The sequence below is a fragment of the Branchiostoma lanceolatum genome, chromosome 11 (assembly GCF_035083965.1).
Source record: "Branchiostoma lanceolatum isolate klBraLanc5 chromosome 11, klBraLanc5.hap2, whole genome shotgun sequence".
Classification (NCBI taxonomy): Eukaryota; Metazoa; Chordata; class Leptocardii; order Amphioxiformes; family Branchiostomatidae; genus Branchiostoma; species Branchiostoma lanceolatum.
The window spans coordinates 11,428,063-11,448,396 of NC_089732.1; the positions used below are offsets into that span (position 1 = coordinate 11,428,063).

The window sequence follows — 20,334 nt, forward strand, 5'->3', positions numbered from 1 at the left end:
AAAAAACTGACACTAGTGTGCACGTGGTAGACTTATTTCACTTGCCAAGTTGGCAACTCATGGCTACCACATTGGTGCCACTTTTACAAGTATTGAACTAGTTTCACTTCTACAACTACGGTCATGGCTACCTAACTAGTGGCAATTCTACAAGTATAATCAAGTCTACAACACGACATATGTTCCAATTTGCTTTCTCGTCATTTTGATCATCTCCGGAGGGAAAAAATCTTGTTGAGGCAAAAATTGATGTAGTTTTATAAATTGTACCTAGCTGGCTACTCTAACGTGACCAAACCGTTCCCTGTTTTAACGGTACAAGTGAACACTACGTAAACACACAATGATACGAAGTGGCCCCAATACCAAACGTCTCAGAAGCGCCGTCTAACGATCAAAAAATCATATTGCAAGGAACAATGGAAGAGGAACTGCAAAACTACCCCTGATCGCCAGATGTCCCCACAAGGTGGTGTCGCATGAATTAATCAATGCCGTCATAATCTTGGTAAGAAATAAAGGTTAATGGAAAAACAATCTAACACAACTCTCTAAACATTAACACTTGTTGCGCGAAGAGATCTTTTATCATGTTATCTTGGCTTCGATATAACGTTATATAAGTTAGACAAGCAAGGGTTTCGGTAACCTCTAGCTTGCTCGGGTCGCAATGAATTTTACCGCCTTTTCCTTATTTCAACGCATGTAAAATCCACGGCCATAATTTGGTTGCGTAGCTAAAAATCCCGTTTATTTGAAATACAGTATGTTACATATGTATTTAGTTAATGACCTAGGCCTTTACCAATTTGACCTACGTGACTCAGCGGATCTAGAGTGGACTACGACAAGTCACAAGGCCATCTTTAAATTCGGACCCGGGATTGATTTCCGAATGAATTGATCACACACTGCATCTGTGATGCCTGGTCAAAGACTCTACTCTACTTAAATAATTTACGTTAACACCATAATCTCGTGCCCATGGCCAGGAGTAATCCCATACTAGACAAATATGCATCATGACAATCCACAACGCCCCCACCGTCAACTAACCAAGGCCATGCTAGCACGCAATTAGACATTCAGTCCAATAACATTAGTCTTAGCCAAATATTAGACAAGTGTTACTTTGACGTCAGGTGGACACGCCTATTTGCGAGGACATTGACTTAACGGCAGTGATTCAGCAAATATAACGTTAGATCTCGAGTGGTACGACCAGTCGCAAAACAGAGTCCCCTAGGCGTGTCTATAACACAACTAGTCTCTATGAACTCCTATAAGTAGTGCTTTATTAAAAATGGAGGTCCAACGACATTGAATCCTTATGAAGTAGTACATTTAACCGTTACAATGGTTCGTGATGTCGGTTGTACATGTAACATAATATCAATCCTACAAAAGCTACAAAACGATGTTATCCTGAAAGAGGATTTCTCTCTCGGAGTGCATTTCCCAGTTGATCGACATCTTTTTATTACGTAGAATTGTTTCAACGTTCTCAGTAAAACACTGAACTGTGTCCTTGAACTGAATAGGGACATTATTTATGTAATCAGGAACGTACGTAGGATGGGCAGTCCGTTATACGTCATGGCGGAGGTGCTTTAGAACACAAACTAGTATCCTGTCAGTAAATGGTGGAATTTTTTTCCTTCTCGATTACACACTGTAACGCTTTCTTATGACGTTAAAGTTTACACTAGTCTTCACCGTATGCTACAAGACAAAGTTCACTTGTAACACAACCCTCATATTCGGCTTAGCATGTATAATGGTTTGTCCCTTAAAGGTGAAAGGTCATCACGAAGAAAACACGCCCTCGTCACGCAAAGCGAAGCCGGGCTGAATCAAGGATCGCCGTATTCGCCCTTTCCTTGGGCGTTTCTTCTTCTTCTAGCAGCCACGTACAGGATTTAAGGTAAGCAAGAGTGAAACAGGAACATTTCGGCACCAGTGTCGACAACTAATGGCTGCAGTAACGCTTTAAAAAAATGAGCACAACGGTGTTAGGTAGACTGCATGCATATGCATGCCTTCTTGGTAACCGAAGATTTATTACACGCCTCTCTTACCTAAGAGTAACATATGGGAACGATATGAACTCGGAGCAAGTAGCAGATATGTTTAGTGATAAACCCAGGTTGCAGTGATCAGATTGTATGTATTCTAAATGCCGCAATGTTAGAGACAGACTTGTTTAACGATGTATGGTAAAGTTGAGAGTGTTTCAGTTGTGTACTGTATACACCGAAGGGCGTTTCTTGCACTTAAACAATACACAGGTAAATGCTTGCGTGGGAGGGAGGGGACTTGGTGGTAAGGGTATTATCCCAACACTCAAACAGTTCATGTCTTAACAAGGAAAAAAAGAAGAAGCAAACTTCCTCGACCATCCTCTTGTAGTATATTGTTGTCCAAAGTTTGAATGTACTTTCTGTGTTTTTAAATATTCATGATGTTTTGACCGATAAATGTGGTGGCTGAAGATTTATTGGTCTGGAGCTATGTCCTGAAATTTAGGTTAGAATTCAAAACAGGTGGTCTAACAGACAAGCACAGGAAAACAGTGTTATGGTTTATCAATAACGTTACTTAAATTCAAGATGTGAATTATATAATGATCACGGTTGTCTATTAAGCCCCGTTGAAATCCCCCCCCCCCCCCAACATACAGACACACTGTGACAGACACAGACACACACACACACACACAGACACACACAGATACACACACACAGACACGCACACACACACACACACACACACACACACACACACTCACACACACACATCACTTTGTAATATACAACCAAGATGGCCATAACATATTTAAAAATTAACCTGTGCCGGTCAGTGCCTTGCACTATGACGTGAGCAGTTTGCTATACAATTAAACCTATTTGATCCATTGACCGTTAGTTCAACACAGGCACAAGTGGGTCCATGTAAGGACTCCAATGTCCAGTAGGGCATGAATGTTTGCTTTGCTCCATCCTCTCTACTTTCACCTGGACTATTTCAGATCCACTTCATTTCAAAAGATATGGGGTCAAAATACTGCTCTAAGGTACATGAAGCATTTAAAGTTGACTTTCTGTGGCTCTGAGGGCCGGGTTTGAAACAATTAATGTAACCCCATAAGTTAGGAAATGTATAATGTGTTTCAAGGCTCCCACCACTTGTGACTACACACATTGTACAACTGTCCCTAGCCGTTAGTGTACCCTTTCTTCAAAGACATATTCTAAGCTGAATTACTTAATTATTTATTAGATTTAAAGTGAATGTTGTGAGATAGATTTCATTTCTTATTTATATCTTTCAAAATATTCTGTTCAAATCTATTCGGACTTGAGGTTGTATTCTGTTAAAAATGTTGCATGCGAAAACAAAAAATGTTAACTTTTTGGTCCAATGCAAATTATCTGAGTGTAATTATTATGTTATTGTTAAGACTCTGATTATAAGTCCCTTACACCCGAGTTAACATAACGATAAATCAAGGAGTTAACCTCCTTGGATAAACATACGCATGTGCAGTATGTGCCAATTGTTCTTCTGTGAAGTGTGCAAGTCACGAATTTTAGGAAACAAGATGATATTTCAACAGAAATGTGACTGTCAACTACTAGTAAAAGGTTGAATGATATCCTGCCTTTTGTGATCTTCTTGGAAAAATGCAATCCATTCTTATCATCACTGTTTTGAATTAGTGCTTGTCATTGTTTAGTGTACTCATCCTTTCAACCAGAAATCCTGACCTGGTTTTGAATTGTTCTTAATACTTGGGGGGGTTTAAGTTTGAACAGCACCATTTGCAATTTTTGAAGAAAAGATCCGTGTCTCAAAGTACTGTAAGACAGTGTAGCACTGCTGTGCAGAGAGACTTTTGATAGACACAATTTATTTGTTTCATTATTATAGACACAATCTATTTATAATCTTTTGTTGTTGTTGTATCAGACACAACAGGTAAGAAGATGAAACACACGTTTCTGAGTGAGCTACATACATTGTGTAGCATGTATACGTCATAAGTTATGGAAGTGCATGTAAGAGTGAATCAGCAGTTTTATGTTGTCTAAGGTCAAGGTTAGCAGGGTTCAAAATACCATCTGCATACTAGTATGCAGGTTAGTGCAGGTATATTCAGAAGGGGGAGGTATTTCATTTGTTTACCTGCACATAACTGACTGACAACAAAGCAAATTACTAGTGATATAGTAAACTTAGTAAAACAGTGTGGGCAGTTGGCTACTAGTAGTGTCTTGGACTGTAAATTCTTTTGGTATGAACATTGATGCAAATCCTGCTACTGGTCTGACGAGGCCGATGCCTTGCCTCAGTCTCTACGTCATAACATAGCTCCAGTACTGTAAATTCATTTACTTTTGCAGTGGTTTTACTATGTGGTAAGAGGGAAAATGAGGCTTTTGTGGTGTTTTCAATTCGCAGTTGGAACAATTCTGTAGTCCATAGAAATACATTGGAAACACAATTGTTTGCAGCATCATAAATTCACCTCGGAGAGGTCACCGCAAACATAATACTTACGTAATAATTCAATATTTACAGTACTTTGTTGTAACTTGCCAGTCAGGTTTGCCTGGCAAGGACACAGTCTTTTGTTATTCATGTCAGTCCCTCTGACTAGGTTTGAAAGGTTAGAAATGGAGGCCTGTAACTAAGTAAGATTGAAACATGAGCTTCTTGCAGACAAATAAGGTAACCGTTTCTTAATTCTTATTCCAGTGTGACATTTGACCTTAAGGTGAGGTATTTGAAGGTAAAAGTGGAAAGATTTGGGACGTACTCCCCTTGAGTGTAGGGCAAGCTAAGCTTTGTGGCTTTAGTGTCGGGACATATTTGAATCTAGGTGTGGCCTGACTGTATGTCTTCTGTTTACAACATTCCGAATAAGGTGTATCACATTTTTGAACACAGCCTGATAGTCTATACTATGTCAGTGTATACTATAAAAGGCATTATAGATCCCTCTGGCTTTCTGATTTCGTTGTATCAAATGTGTGTTGGAAAGAGTAAAGTGTAATGTCAAACGTGTATAATGTTTGAGAAATGTGTTGTAAAAACTCTGGTGTTTCAGGAGTACATAATTATTATACGTTAAACAACACTGGGAATTTAGACCAGGTGTTTTGTAGTCACTTACTAGTCGACTTAGAGCACATGTGAGTTGGATAGACTTACTAGGAAAATAATCTCCAATGAATTCTTGCCTTAACAGACATTCAGAGTTCATTTTCAATATGAAATTGAAGTTTTACTTGAATCGCTCAACAAAGGGCAATAATATGCAAGTAATGAATTATTGATGTCGATCCATGTCGAGTGTCACTATCTTGTAAAAGCCATGCCATGTTACAGTTACTGTACCATATCCCATTTTTTGCGATTATTAAGTAAGTTATAAAGTGGACAATGTTTGTGTGCATGTCTGTCTGTTTGCACATGTGTGTGAACAAGATAACTGGAGAAGGCCTAGATTGATTGTCTTGATACTGTATTTGGTTAGTGGGTACATGTAGGTCTTGATAAGACCTGGAAATGAAAGATTTTGGCCCCTCTATTTTTTTTTGGCTTATACTCGTAACTGCGGCAGTTTTGGTATTATGTATCTTTCACTATCTTGCGTTCTCAGGTTCTGAATTTGAATCATATGGTAATATCTTATCTGCTCTCTCGAGTAATCTGCAATCTTTGCCGTAAAGCGTCATAATTGTGTTAACGTTTCTTCATATATAACATTCACGTTTAATCCCATATTACAACCGTAAATATTATGTATACAGGAGAGCTTGTGCTGTAAACATTACAGACATGTTGAACTTTACAACTTCACATGAAATCTTTCAAAATTGGACCTTAATATTAAATGAGCATCAATTTGCTATAAGTCTTAAATTGCAAAGCACAATGTCAGAAACATTAACTTCTATTTCTCCTTTTTCCCTGTTTTTGTGTCTAACTACATTTTGTACATGATTGTGTATTTCTGCAATCTTATAACAGCATACATCCCGCTATCTTTGTCTGTAAAACTTTAAGTGTTGCACTCAGCAGTTGGGTGAAGTCTGCCATCTCAGATTGCCTTGTTTGTTGTGTGTTGTTCCAGATGTGGCGAGTTATTTTATCGCTGCTGGCCGTGACAGCGGTCGTGCGGGCGTACCCGTCAGGCGCCCCATCCACAGCCTGTACGGACATGTTCCCCCAACACGGGCCCTCCGAGCAGACCAGCACACCTCCGTATGAACTAGTTGTTGACAAAACTACATACGCAGGAGGGGAAGAAGTTCAAGGTTAGAGTATTGACAAGCTAGTAAAGATCTGATAATGGTTTCATGCAATTTTTTTCATGCAAGTTTAAAGATGTTGCATTTGCATATGAAATGTGTCTCAGAAAGATTCGCGGACATTTTGATAATGATATTCATATACAACATTGTATGTTATAATGTATATATCACAGTAGAGATGGCAATTCAGAACAATCGTCCTAAGTCAGATTGCGATCGGCGATCGCCGTTTGTCCTAGGACAGACTACTGTAATTCATTTTATCTTCACGGTAGCAAAATTTCACCGTGTAAGGAAAATGGACATTTTCACTGAACGTTAACTTCACGGTGGCGGCAAGTGATTTACAGAACGGATGTGTGATGGAATCATAAAAAATAACAACAGTTTTTTTCACGGTGATAATAAGTTCACGGTACAGAGATGACCGTGAAAACAGTGAACATAAAGTTACAGTGAAAGTAACAAGAATTACAGTATATATAGACGAGTCATTTGTGAAAGTTACCCACTCACCCTAAGGAACTGTAACCCTATAAATTTGTTTTTGTGTAATACAAAGCATAAGCCTAAAATCTCAAATGTAGATCCATATACATGTATATTCAATTATATATAGCTGTGTCAAAAGAAAGATTGTATTCAACGTCAGCCGTTACTCTCAGACTGAGGCAAGAGACTCAGCCGCTATAATAGTTTTGGATACACTGCTATATAACATGTGCAGTACGCTCTTGGTATATACATGTACATGCTGCACTATGGTATTTTGCAATAAGCTCAATGATAATAATTTTTCCTCTTTATTTCTGAATCAGTGACTTTACAACGTACTGGTAACTCTGCAACATTTAAGGGGTTCTTTATCCAAGCCCGCACCGTCGGATCAACAGATGCACAGGGAAGATTCACTACTCTTGACTCTGGCACCACCAAAACTGTCAACTGTGGCAGTGAGGCAAACTCAGAAGTAAGTCAATTTCTGTTCAACTTACTGTAAATGCAGAAATGTTCCCAATGGTTTATGTTCGCGGTTTTCGCTGCAAGGTCTTTGCTGCAAACTTAAAACCACAGCAAATTTTTTTGCCCCCCTATATACCCCCTTGTCTACTATTGTCTCAAACGCGAACGCAATACACCACTGCGAATACTATATTTTCTCCCTACTGCGAAATTGAAACCATGCAAACTTAAATGCATTTTACAGTGATATATCCTGCTTTGAAAGGCCTCCATAGGAGGGAGCTATGGAGGCTTTTGCCTTGAATTGGATTAGGAGAATTTGACTTAGATTTTCCCGGGTAACTGGAACATGAACATTGTTTTTGGCAAATGCTGTAGCCAGACAAGCAGTGTTACACTAAGTCTTACAGTAGCTTTGTTTGTACCTTTCTGATTAATCACAGTCTGCTCTGTGAGCTTACGAGATTCTGGCCATATACTCATTCCATTCAGGATAAAGTAGCCAGAGAAAGAACAACAGTAAAGGGTCATGTTTTCTTTGTGCTACTTGTTTCTGACTTACAATACACCCCCCACCCATGGTCATGTGTCTCTCAATAATGTTGATAGAAAAATTAATCTCATTTCATTGAAATTTCATTGAATGTGATTGTAACCTACTTTTCATTGTGCTTGCATATATTTCAATAGTAGTTGTCATATCTCTATATAGTTATCATATCTATGTTATTTGCAATTAGCCTTCAGGCAGGAATATGCAATAAACTTAGTTTATATCTCAGGGGCTTGCCTCCAGCTATTCAGGATTATATAGATGCCATAAGTTATAAGCCACAGGTGATTAGCACCTTTGCTATGATGTAATGACCTTGAATCATGTTATGACCTTGTGTTGGTTCCACAGAATGGAGTAACCCACACAGGTCGGACAGAGAAGACAGAGGTAGCTGTCACATGGACTGCACCTGCCAACCGTGTGGGACACATTCAGTTCAGGTATAGAAATCTTATTGTCTTCTGGTTAATTGGACGGGAATTTAGTTTTTGTTTAACACCAGCAACACATACCCTAATGCTTGCATGTGCTCTAAGTCTTGTTACCTACAATGCTATGGTGACATACCTCTTGGTTGTCCATGGTGACATACAGTGCTGTGTAAATCAAATTTTTGCTGTCCAGGGACGGTCCCATGCAATGAGTTAACATTGAGAGGCATTCATGGAATTCACTATAATGGAAACTTGAAAGCAAACTGTGGAGTATTTGAACATAACAGTTTTAATTGAAAACATGACATACACATGTACATGTATAGCCCATGGCAACTGTCAGCTCAAAAAACACTGAAACAGTCAAATATCAGTTGGCAATGTTTGCATGAATTTAAAGCCATACTGCAACTACATTTGGGCTTATGAAAAATAAGCTGGATTCCCCCAACTTGTGAGTTGCCATCAAGCATCATATCAGTGGGTCTCTAGGTAGTGCAATTTGATCAGGCTATAGTGATGGATGATGATGAAGACTACATTTTGTTCCAAAGATCTAAATTTTCCTGAGTGTGTTATCCAGTAATGACATTGACCTTGATTTTTCCAGGGCCACAGTTGTACAGACAGAGACAGTTTTCTGGGTGAGTGAAGTGACGTCTGCCTATGTGGAGGACCCCACTGCTGGGCCTGTACCCACACCCGCAAGTTCGGATTCCCAAGATGTTGGGGTAAGTACTTTTTTTTATGGTCTCCTCAGATAATGACTCATAAAGTCCTGTTGGAGGGGAACATAAAGCCGGCGGTCCCGTGTACGAGGGAGCTTTAACTTTAAGGCATCAAATCTCTGCATGTACCTGTAAAAGAACCCAACACACTTATCGAGCAGAGAAGGGTTGACCTGGTGTGCAAGCCATAGCAAAGCCGCATTGCACTAATAGCTAAGGAATTCGCGTTATGCTTTGTCCTCAGTCCGAGGTTTACATGTAACTGCTTTATCTTTACATACAGTAGAGCTAAAAGTGTTTATGGTTTAACATATTACACTTATCTTTTTGATAGGTGACTTCCAATGGATGTGGCTCCACCAAAGGCTGTTACCAGGCTCCCACTAACTGTGCTCCACCCTCTTGTGAGTACTTCTCCTCCTGGCAAACCAGTGGTGACAGCGTTCTGTTTGAAGTCAGCGGGACGTCCAACGGATACGTGGCTGTGGGCATCTCTGCCGATAACACAATGGTACGATTTGTCTTTTTATCATAAACATGTTCACCTTATAAGGTTAGGTGTTCAAGCCCTGGCCTGGTCAAAGACTTGAAAAATGGTACATATAGTATTTCGCTTTCTATTGTTCATTGTTGCAATTTTGTTGCACTTTATATGTGAAATTGTATCTTAAAGTTTGTTTGTTACATAATTTTGATGAACAGTATTCTTCAAGTAGAATGTCTTCACCAAAATGGATCTATTTTACCATGTTCCTTAATCTGGACATTTTGGTCAAAAGAGGGAAATGAAAATTAATCAAAATAATGAAAATTTATTACTGTGATTACAGGCCAACTTATCAAGCCCCAACAATTGGTCTCTTCTTATAGATGATGCAGATGCTTAGAAATAGATGAATGTGATTGAAATGAATGTTGTTGGCATGATTTCCAGGGGTTGGATGACATCTATGAGTGTGTGTATAACTCAGACTCAGGTGACACCACTGTGTACTCCTCATGGAGCACTGGAAAGTCCATGCCAGAAAGGGACACTACCCAGCCACAGGTATGTACATGTACATGTACATGTACAATCAAGTCATGTACATTTATTTTGGCGATGCCTCTGAGTTGGAAGTTATGGAACGTGACTGTGTATACCAGGCTCAACTTGAAGTTGAAAGTATTAAAACAACTACATATGTACTGTACATGTATGCATGCCATAGCTAATAGGGAGTTGCTTGTTGTTACAATGTTATCTCATCCATGGGTATGGTGTCTCAACGCAGAAGCAACCTTTGCTAGCTATGCTATCGTTAGGACATGGGACAAATACACATTAACTTTTACACTAACTGAAAATGAGCCATGTTTTTTCTCATTCTGACACGGTATGACTTAATACATTTCAATCATTACAAAGAAGTGACAAGAAAAGGAATTGACTCACTAAATTAATTGTCGTAGTCCCTCCATATATGTAGGTTCATTATGTATTCATAAATCCTTTTTTACCTGGATTTAGCCCAGTGGAGCAAATATTAACAATCAAGGTCTTCATTCATTCATCAATGTTCTGTAGATGCTAAAAAAAATAAGCAATATATGGAATCCAACCTTGGAGCCCTGTTATAAAATATAGAGTGCAATATGCCTGTGAATGAACGAATTTGCTTGACAATCGTACAGCAATCAAACAACAATACTACCTTGCTACATGTGGTCTATATCGAAGTACAAAATATTACAGATAACAGACTGCATGTGTATTACATCATGTATATATTACATTTTTGTCATATACACTGTATGGATGATTGGTCTTGCATTAGGAATGAGGTACAAAGAAATGTCCTATGTATATAATGCATCTCGTTGTCTGTTGTCCTAGGGTGGAATCTCGACCATTGTCGGGTCGTATGTGGAGGGTGTCGTGTCGTGTAAGTTCACCAGATCGATCAACGATGCCGCAGCTGGCAGAAGGAAGAGACAGGCGAAGGTCAACAACGGGAGGTTTTACGACCTGAACGACGATTTCTACGTACTGATGTCAAAGGGGTCTACAAGTGGAAGTATGTTGAAAATTTCTCTTATCAATGATTAGACGTAGGACTGTAAGACAAATGTATTCATAGCATTTCTTATACCATGTAGGTGTAGACATCTATTGATAATGTTAAAGTTAAAGTGACCCGGGCGTCTTGAAAAGACGCATAGGGGTGGCGCCCATCTCCATTTGTATAGCCCTTGGGCCACACACATTGTGCAAGTCACTACAGCAGGGGGCTGGTCCGCTGGTAGTGATGTGTGTTTAACTTCCATACTCTTTCCCAAATGCTGAGTGCAAAGCAGAGAAAGCAGTATGTACCATTTTTGAAGTCTTTGGTATGACCCGGTCGGGGTTCAAACTCAAGACCTACCGTGTGCATATACTGCAAGGCGAGCACTCTACCAACTAGGCCATTGCACCGGTTAATGTGATAGATAATGTAGAAGACAAAAATATGCAGTTAGTAGACCAATCCTGACTGTCCAAAAATTCAGCAGATCGGGTGGTGCATTTAGGACATAGGAAAGTATGCAAAGAATTATGGCACCAAGTTGAACATATCATCAAACTGATGCCATTTTTTGTTTGTCTTTGTTTTTCATTTAATAGTCTGAATAGTTTTAAACATCATTTGTGCAGCTCACTTTTGGCTCAACAGCAAAGACAGAGAATGAAAATCCAACTTTATGCTGCTAGAAAGTTAAATGTTTAGAATCAAAATGACCAAATACATCAATATTTGTGTACGTGGTTGAACAGTTTGTGCTCTCTAGCAAATATGTTGCACAGGAGAATATATAATGTAATCAACGTTTTGTTGAGATGCATATTGAAGGTTTTAATTTGTGTGTTATTCTATTTCAGATGCTCTGTCGTACCATGCTACTAATCGCGTGGTTTCATCTGGTAAGGTCGACTTCCAAAGTAACACCCAAGTGACTGGTGCAGGGAGCCCTGACATCGTTAAGGCACATGGTATATTGAGGAACATTTGTTCTATTTGTGTGGACAGAAAGAACAACCGATCTATATGTTATAGTGCTCTGATATCTTGTTTAGGTATTAATAGATCATAATTGCTTGAAGATGTATTATTTATGATTCTTACTGATGAGTTAAAGACAAAGTCATATTACCTTTCGGAATGGACGATACTCTTTTTCAGAAACAAGGTTAGAATTCTAGCTGGGTATAATGCATTGCTTTACTGGAAAGTTGAAGTTGCTTAGAAAATTATGTATCTTCACAGCATATTTTTTACCGCTGAAATTCATTGAACGTTTGTTTAAATCGCTCAGCCGCAACGAGGTTGCGATGTGCTTCGGCTCCAATGAGATACCCGCTTAAGCAGGCAAATGTGTTTTCAGGTTCCCTGATGATGATTGCCTGGATCTGTACTGCCAGTGTCGGCGTCCTCATGGCACGTTTCTTCAAACATCTCTGGCCGGACAGCCAGCTCTGCAAGGAGAAAGTCTGGTTTGCTGTAAGTATTCTATTCTTAAAGTTTATTTTACATCTGGAAAGTGTCATGAATTATCCTCATTTTATGTGCTGTTTTGTTTTACACTTACTAATGCATCCTTCCTTATGTAGATGCTTGAATGTGATACAGGTTTTTCATCTACATTTGTAACTTAAAGACATTAAGGCCACACCAATTTATTTTCTTGGTTAACGGAATAAAAAAATAAAAATAAAGATATGCCAGATTGAAAAAACAACATGAAAACAGAATCTCAGAGGAATGTTTTTACTTTCAAATTGGTGCACACAGTTTCAGGGAGTGAACAGGGTCAGGTGCAAGTTTTCACCCCAGTTTTCCTTATTTTTTTTGTGCTAAAATTAAGATTAAAAATCAAAATCCGTTAAGTAATACCAAGAAATCAAATTGGTGTGGCCCAAGGCATTTATTTTGCAAAAGAATATTATTTTCAATATGCAATTTGCTTTCAAGTTCAACTTGTTAGATGGCATACTTGAAAACATGTCACTACAATAATAGCATTAAGATTTACGACATACCGTATCTGCATATGCACTGTAGAGCATACAAAATGTACTTAGTTTTGTTCACTTTTTTCCCTGTTCCTTTTTACAGATCCACCGTGCAATGATGATCAGCACAGTTCTCCTGACCATCATTGCCTTCATTCTCATCATGACTTACAACAACTGGCTCTGGGCTTTCGTAAGGCAGCTTTTATGTTTTGTTTGTTTGTTTAGTTAAGTTTAAAAATTATGACTGTATCTTAATTCTATTAAGTTTACCCTTTGCTAAAATGTAGACCCTATGATTTGAAATGGTCAACAATGGTTTTAGACATTATTTTTCACAATTCCTTTTTGAATATTGAAAAGAATAGAACAAAACGGCATGAGCAAAGTGATTGTTTATCATTGATATTCCAAACCAAATTCAAAGATTATATGACTTCATAAAAAAAAAGTCCATTGACTGCATAATAGACTTCTAAAACTACATGGTCAAGGACTATAGTAGGAGAAGTCAATTGTCACAGAATTTTGATAGAAAAATGATTTTTGTTTAACTCAATAGCATGCTGGTGCTCATGCCATAGTGGGAATCATCGTGGTCATCCTAGCACTGATCAACCCTCTCATGGCCCTGGCACGACCTCACCCTGACCAGCCCAAGTAAGTCATACATGTACCTTGAAGTTCTAATTATAGTGTAGCCAGAGTCATTCCTCAATGAAATGCTAATTCATCATTAACTGATCCTTAAAATGACCTTACTATAATTACAGTTAATTGTCCAGTGATGGCAAAAAGTAATTCCTAGAGTAACGCATGATTTTGGGGCATTGGAGATTCTAAAATATTGTTTGAGAAAGACACTGGGAAATACAGGCATGTAGTTTGTGTTTGTATTTGACACTGTGTATGTGCAACTGATAATTTTATTGTAAAGTAGTTGATAACTTATTTAATAAGTACCTGTGGCATGACCATCTGAACAAACAGAGGGCATTTTGGAGCCATTCTGTAAGTGAGTTATTGCATTATAGACAGAAGATGCCACCTGTATAAATTATGTAAATAGTAACTGTTGTAGATGAGATGATTAGGATTAAGGCATCGTCATTGTATACCAGGCCCAACAACATCATTAAAGATTTGTAGGATTTTTCAATGGCATTAAATCTTCATTTTGCCACACTGACTGTTCTTCCCTTCCGTTTCAAGGCGCTTCATCTTCAACTGGGCCCACTGGGCTGTTGGTACCGCTGCCCGGATTCTGGGGGGTAAGTGATTGTTGCAGATCTTCAATTTGTAACTATCATCATGGTAAAAATCATTGTTCATGTTACTTGCAGAACATACTATTAGGGTTCTGATTTCCTTTTTAAATGTTTACCCATTGCCTTAGAATAATGTCATGTTTGGCTGGACCATCTTATTGTGAATGTGTTTATTGTTTTCTGTGTTTATTTTTCAAAGTGGTGGCCATTTTCCTGGGGATGTCTTTATCATGGTGGCCTGAGTCATCTGATTGTGACTGTGTTTATTGTTTTTTGTTTCCCAGTGGTGGCCATATTCCTGGGGATGGACCTTGCTGCGCTGGACCTCCCTCCGGCCGCGACCTTCCTCATGGTTGGCTGGGTCATCTGGCACGCCCTGGCCGAGGTCGTCCTGGAGATCCACAACTGTTCCACCAGCTCCAAACGTCAGTACACTTCCAAAAATACCTTTTCCTTCTTGTTTTTTCTTGTACATTTTTTTCAGCAAGAATATCATTCGGGTTTGAAACCACCGATATGCCCCGATGTTGTGCCCTTGGGAAAAGCACTTAACACGAATTTCCTCATTCCACCCAGATGTGTATGGGTACCTGACTTTGGTTGGGGAAGGTCGCATTGAGGTCACCTGCTGGCGCCGAATGGCAGCCGCCAGACCCTTGCGACAGTTTCATAAAGTGGAAGTGTGCAAATATGTATCATGTGTATTATTGTGTATTATGTGATTGTAAACCGTGCAGCAATTCAGCATTGGCTGTCATTGCATGGGTAATTTCGGACCAATAAACCAATGAACCATTTATTTATTTATTCTGTATACAAGAATCCCTGTTTTGAGAATTCTGTGTGTCGGCGCAAAAGCTCTTCTGTGTTTGTCAGGGCTCTCTCTGGCTATAAGTCTCTCTCTATATCCTCTAACCAAGGAGGTTTAGTGTGATAGGGCAATTTCAAAGTTAAACATTCAATGAAAATCATTTGAAAGGCAACCAAACTCTTTGTAGACTAGCATTCTACCACAAGGTAGATCTAGCTCCTAAACCCTGCCATATCAATCAAAGTTAATGGATAGTTAACATGCAGTGTTCATGTGTAGTGATGAAGGTTAGACACTGATGATCCAGGCACAGATTGTATTTTGTATATTACAAAATGAATCAAAATTGATGAAAAGACCACATGTACAAGTATATTGTAATCTGCTATTCTTTCATCACTAAACTGTGCATTAAATCTAAAGACAAGTGAAACTAGTTTTTGATCTTAGACTAGCAGAAATAGGAGACTAAGGCCATAAAATACATGACGTTGTATTTGCCAAACGAGTCTTTGCATTTATATGGAGATAATGGTGTTATAAGCATGTGTATTGTATTCTTTTGTTGTTGTTTAGCTGGCCGTTCTGAAGAGATGGAGATGGATACCGCTGCTGGAGACCCAAAAGCAAAGCCTCTACGTGGTGGAAACTACACCGGGGTAAGTCACTTTCTTGGTTACGCTGATCCAAAGTTCTCTTTATAATTAAGATAATTACAGTCACTCAACCTACATGTATATGTTCATGTGTTTGCATAATACCATACCTATATAGACAGACACTGTGTCTTACATGCAATAAAAATACCATAATGAGAGAATAGGGCAAGACAGTCTTACATGATGTTAAAGCTACAAGTTGAAACTGGCAATGCTGAAGCTTGCTGGCAAATACAAAATGTATATGTTTTTTTAGGTTATGACCAATAAAATGCCAGAAATTTGCCTAAAATTCATATTGATCTTATTTCTGCTAGTCTTCCTACTTTTTTTCGAGCTTCAGCAAAATAAAGCATGTTTAAAAACATGATTTATTTTGCTGAGGCTCGAAATGTGAACCAAAATGTCATACGGAAAGCCACCAGATGATCATACTTATTTTGGGGGTAATGCAGGCCTGTCATTGATATCTTTGTGTATACTACATATTTCACAGTACCACATATCTCTTTGAACAGGAAGCTGATACCTGGTTTTAAATGAAAAACATAACATTGTATCATGAATTGTATGTTTGGTTTTATAATTTTGATCTTGTATATTTTCTCACAGGGCCATGGCATCAGGAAGGGGATCCTTGGCCTGTATGTGTTGGGCATGCTGGGCTTCCTGATCGCCCTGCTGGTATATGTCGGGCTCAACTGATCAACTGGTCCTGTGGTAATGCCAGAGGATCTAAAGTGTTCTCACTGAGGCTCTCCATGGAGTTCATGTATAGAGCTGCATACTTCTTACATGTTACTGATAAAAATTAGGAAATCTTCTTTTTGTTGACATTTGATGCAGTTCAGACTTAAAAGCACAATCATTTTTAATTTTTCAGATTTGAGAAACAAGATAAAAAAGAAGCATTAAATCATAATCATAAGATTTGAAGCAAGTTAAATTTTGCATGCCAACTGCATATCATTTGAATATTTATGATCTTACATGAAGTTCAAGCAACTATCATATTTTGAAGAGTGCATTTGAATACCAAATCTTCCTCCAAATTTAAAATTTTTACAGAAAGCATTTTTCTATCATGGTAGAAGGTTTTAGTTACAAAAAATGCATCACCTAAGATTCCATTTTTAGAAAAATCAGCCCTTTATAGATATTACCCTTCCTTAAAATGTTTACCTACTGACTTGGGACCGGGTTATACAAATGTACATAATGCTACCTAATGTACTACTAACCCTACATTTAGAAATTGTCATGATGGTATATTGTTTATTGTTTTTTTATTGTTTTTTTATTTCGCACTTAAAAATATACATACATAAGAAAGAAAAATAAATAAAACAGTGCAGGGCAGGCCAAAAAGCTTCTGCTTATGTAAAGGCCTCCCTTTATCAAATCATAACATTTTTAGTTAATCAGTTATACAAAGGAAATAAGTGTTGGATGATAATACATAATTTCTTGGTTAAAGATCATAAAAACAGAAGGCTGGGGTGAAAACTTGCACCTGACCCAGAGAGTGTTCACACCCTGAAACTGTGTGCACCAAAGTACAAACATTCCTCTGAGATTCTGTTTTCATGTTGATTTTGGAATTTAGCCGTTTTAAAAAGAAATATGTTAATCAAGAAATTAAATTGGTGTGGCCTTGGAGCAAAATGAACACAAAATAAAATTTACTTGCTTTTGTTTCTTTGCTCAAGCTCCTGCTCAGTACAAAAGTACAGTTACTGCTAACAAGAGTGTTTATTGTTATGTGGTCACTGGTTTTAACAGATTAAATCTTAATAGGAAAAATCTGCATTTACATTTTTGATAAAAAGATACACCACTGGTTATCATGTAAAGCTGCACACACATAACTGTTTAAGATGATATTAATTAATCAAAAAAGCCTTGGTGAAATATTTTGTATTTTTCATTCTGGTCTGCCTAAATTGTCTTTTAGCAGAACTGATTTTGCAGTCAAGACTTACTGCTCTAGCTGGAAAGCAGTCTTTATCCTGATAAAATTGTCAGTACATACTTTTTTTCATATTTGTGTTAAGATATGACCAGGTTATAGGACTGTATATATTTTTTCATTGTGGTCTACGCATGTATATTAAACGTAGGGGGTGTGTATTGTGTTGTTTTAGACAAGAAAATAGATTGTTTAACAGCAGTGATGAGAAACCTTTCTATATTATATGTTAAAACATGGGTTAACGTAATATTAGGGTCTCTTAGCATTGAAGAGGTGGTGATATGTTACATACATGTATGTGTGGCTGTCTTGTACTCTATTTATGGGCAAGATAGGTGGTTGTTTTGTATCGTACGATCTGAAATGTGATGGACAATCATAGAATCTATTTTTCTCACAGCATATTTTGTTGAAGAAACATCAAGTGCCTTTTGCATACACATGTATGACCTGCTATTAGTAAATAGATTTTCATACCTTCACCTATGTTTGGTTTTGTCTCTTAGTTTAGTAGAATCATTTTGTTGAAGTTCACATTTTCGTAATTAAAGCAGAGTGCATCAATTGTAGCAGAGTAAGTTCGTTTTTGTAGACATTCAGTATATGTATTCAAAGCTTATATAATTATTATTATAATAATAGAAATGTAATTGTTGCTACATAAGTGTTGTTATTTAGAAGTTAGGTTAGATAACTGTTTACTTATGTCTTGGGTGTGAATAGATGAGCAAATTCAGTTTTATTGCAAAACTCATGAAGTCTGAAGTCATAGAACGAAGAAGAGACAAGTACATTCTTGTGAAGTTTAGGTTTGAATTTTTCAAAATTCTGTCTAAATCAATGGCATTCGAGGTTTTATACATGCACATGGAGGGAAACACTTTGTTTCACTATTTGCACTGTCTTAATATGTTATGAAGAATTTCCAACATGGTCACTTATAAACTTTAGCTAAATTATCTTGCCATTGGAGGCTTTTGCTGAGAGAACCACAACTCCGTAACAAACTTTTGTGTAAAATATCTCTGCAACCATTTTAGAACAGTGCCTTAACATCCCTTTTGTTTTCTACAAGCATAAGATGTTTTATAAGACATAACTTTTGTACCTGAAAGCCTTTGTTTTGTATTTTGTGCAAAGATTAGCATATAGCTATAGGTGAGAACAATTTTTTGTGGATTCTTAAAGAAATTGTGCCTTAGATCCAAGAAATATATGACCAATTTCAATGCCTTGTAGATTGAGACACATGATTAGAAAAGTGAATGCAGTGTTGGTAATAGGTGGCTTATTGGCTTATGGAAATTGTGGATTTTTTTGTGAGAATAAATGTCAAGATATATTTGAAACTTCGGACATGATTGGGCCTTGCTGAATGTGTGATATCTCTCATTGTTTTATGCGGTCATCAATATTATTTAATCTTTAACAGCATTTTTAAACTGCTTGAGAAAAACAGTATATAGGTCAGTCTTTTTACCTAAGAGATTGTTCTTGTATATAGAGATAACGTTATGTATGTTATCTGAAACGTTACAGTGTACATGTACCTATGTATAATTGTGGGGGGGGGGGGTGGCGACGACGAATGTAAGCAACCTGCAAGCGGTCTGCCTGTTTGCAGCTTAGACGTCGAATCCGCACAAGGGCAGACATGTATGCACAGGATACTTTAGATCATACTTATCAATCATAGTCAATCAATTGTCTGCCTTCTTTTCTAACAAAAGGGATTATTGATGGTTCAACATACACACAGGCGCCTCTGCTGGGATCAACACTTAACGTTCACAATCAATGGTATTATCCGTATGTTTATGAAGAGAACCAATCAGCATCCACATTACTCTTGAGCCGCACAACACATTATGTATCCGCGACTGAGCGGTAGACAAAATAGTACTACCGAAATCTTTGAACCGTTTGTAAAAACTTAAAGATGAATTAAATGCCAGCGAGGCATAGGTTTAAATCGTGGGCATAGAAATAAATTTGTGTCAGATCAAGCTCAACAAAATACATTTTCTGGAATTCACAGCTGTCTGTTTTCTTTTGTTTTGTTTGTTGACAGATCCCCAGTATAGTTATGTGTGCACGCCAGTATGGGCGATCTTCTTCAGTTAACCGTTATTTCTTCTAACTAGCACGGCCTAAAACAAGACGCAAGTTGACGATTTTTGGGGGTAAAATGCTGTACAATGGTGATACGTTCGAAGAAACGAAGATTTGCAAAGTACCTTATTGTTGGCGCTGTTAAGATACCCCTTCACAAAGGGGAGTTATGTCATGGAAGAGATTTAGTCACGGATATGGAAGCTATGAGATGCTAAAAGATCTCACAAAGACTGCATATAACATGATAATGATAACTATCATATCATCATGATAAGAAGAAGAAGAAGAAAAATTATAACAACAACGATGACGACGACTGGGATAATGATAATAATGATAATGATGATAATATTGATAATAATGATAATAATGATAATGATGATGATAATGATGATAATGATAATAATGATAATGATGATAATAATGATAATAATGATATTAATGATAATGATAATAATGATGATGATAATGATGAAAG

The 20,334-nt window shown here is 37.7% G+C and overlaps 1 protein-coding gene across 2 annotated transcripts; it reads left to right on the forward strand.

Moving 5' to 3' along the window:
- The first annotated feature begins 1,791 nt into the window (after positions 1-1,791).
- LOC136444732 (putative ferric-chelate reductase 1) lies at positions 1,792-16,923 on the forward strand. 2 transcript variants are annotated; one of them, XM_066442434.1, is made up of 16 exons: positions 1,792-1,924; positions 6,140-6,323; positions 7,139-7,290; positions 8,188-8,279; positions 8,884-9,004; positions 9,336-9,512; positions 9,936-10,049; positions 10,878-11,058; positions 11,901-12,011; positions 12,404-12,519; positions 13,135-13,224; positions 13,594-13,691; positions 14,244-14,302; positions 14,584-14,724; positions 15,687-15,769; positions 16,382-16,923. In XM_066442434.1, the coding sequence occupies exons 2-16, from the start codon at positions 6,140-6,142 to the stop codon at positions 16,472-16,474; spliced, it is 1,812 nt and encodes a 603-aa protein (XP_066298531.1). In that variant the 5' UTR covers positions 1,792-1,924; the 3' UTR covers positions 16,475-16,923. The 2 variants fall into 2 exon arrangements, with proteins under 2 accessions (XP_066298531.1, XP_066298530.1); XM_066442433.1 differs by lacking the exon at positions 1,792-1,924 and adding an exon at positions 4,600-4,731.
- The last annotated feature ends 3,411 nt before the right edge of the window (positions 16,924-20,334 follow it).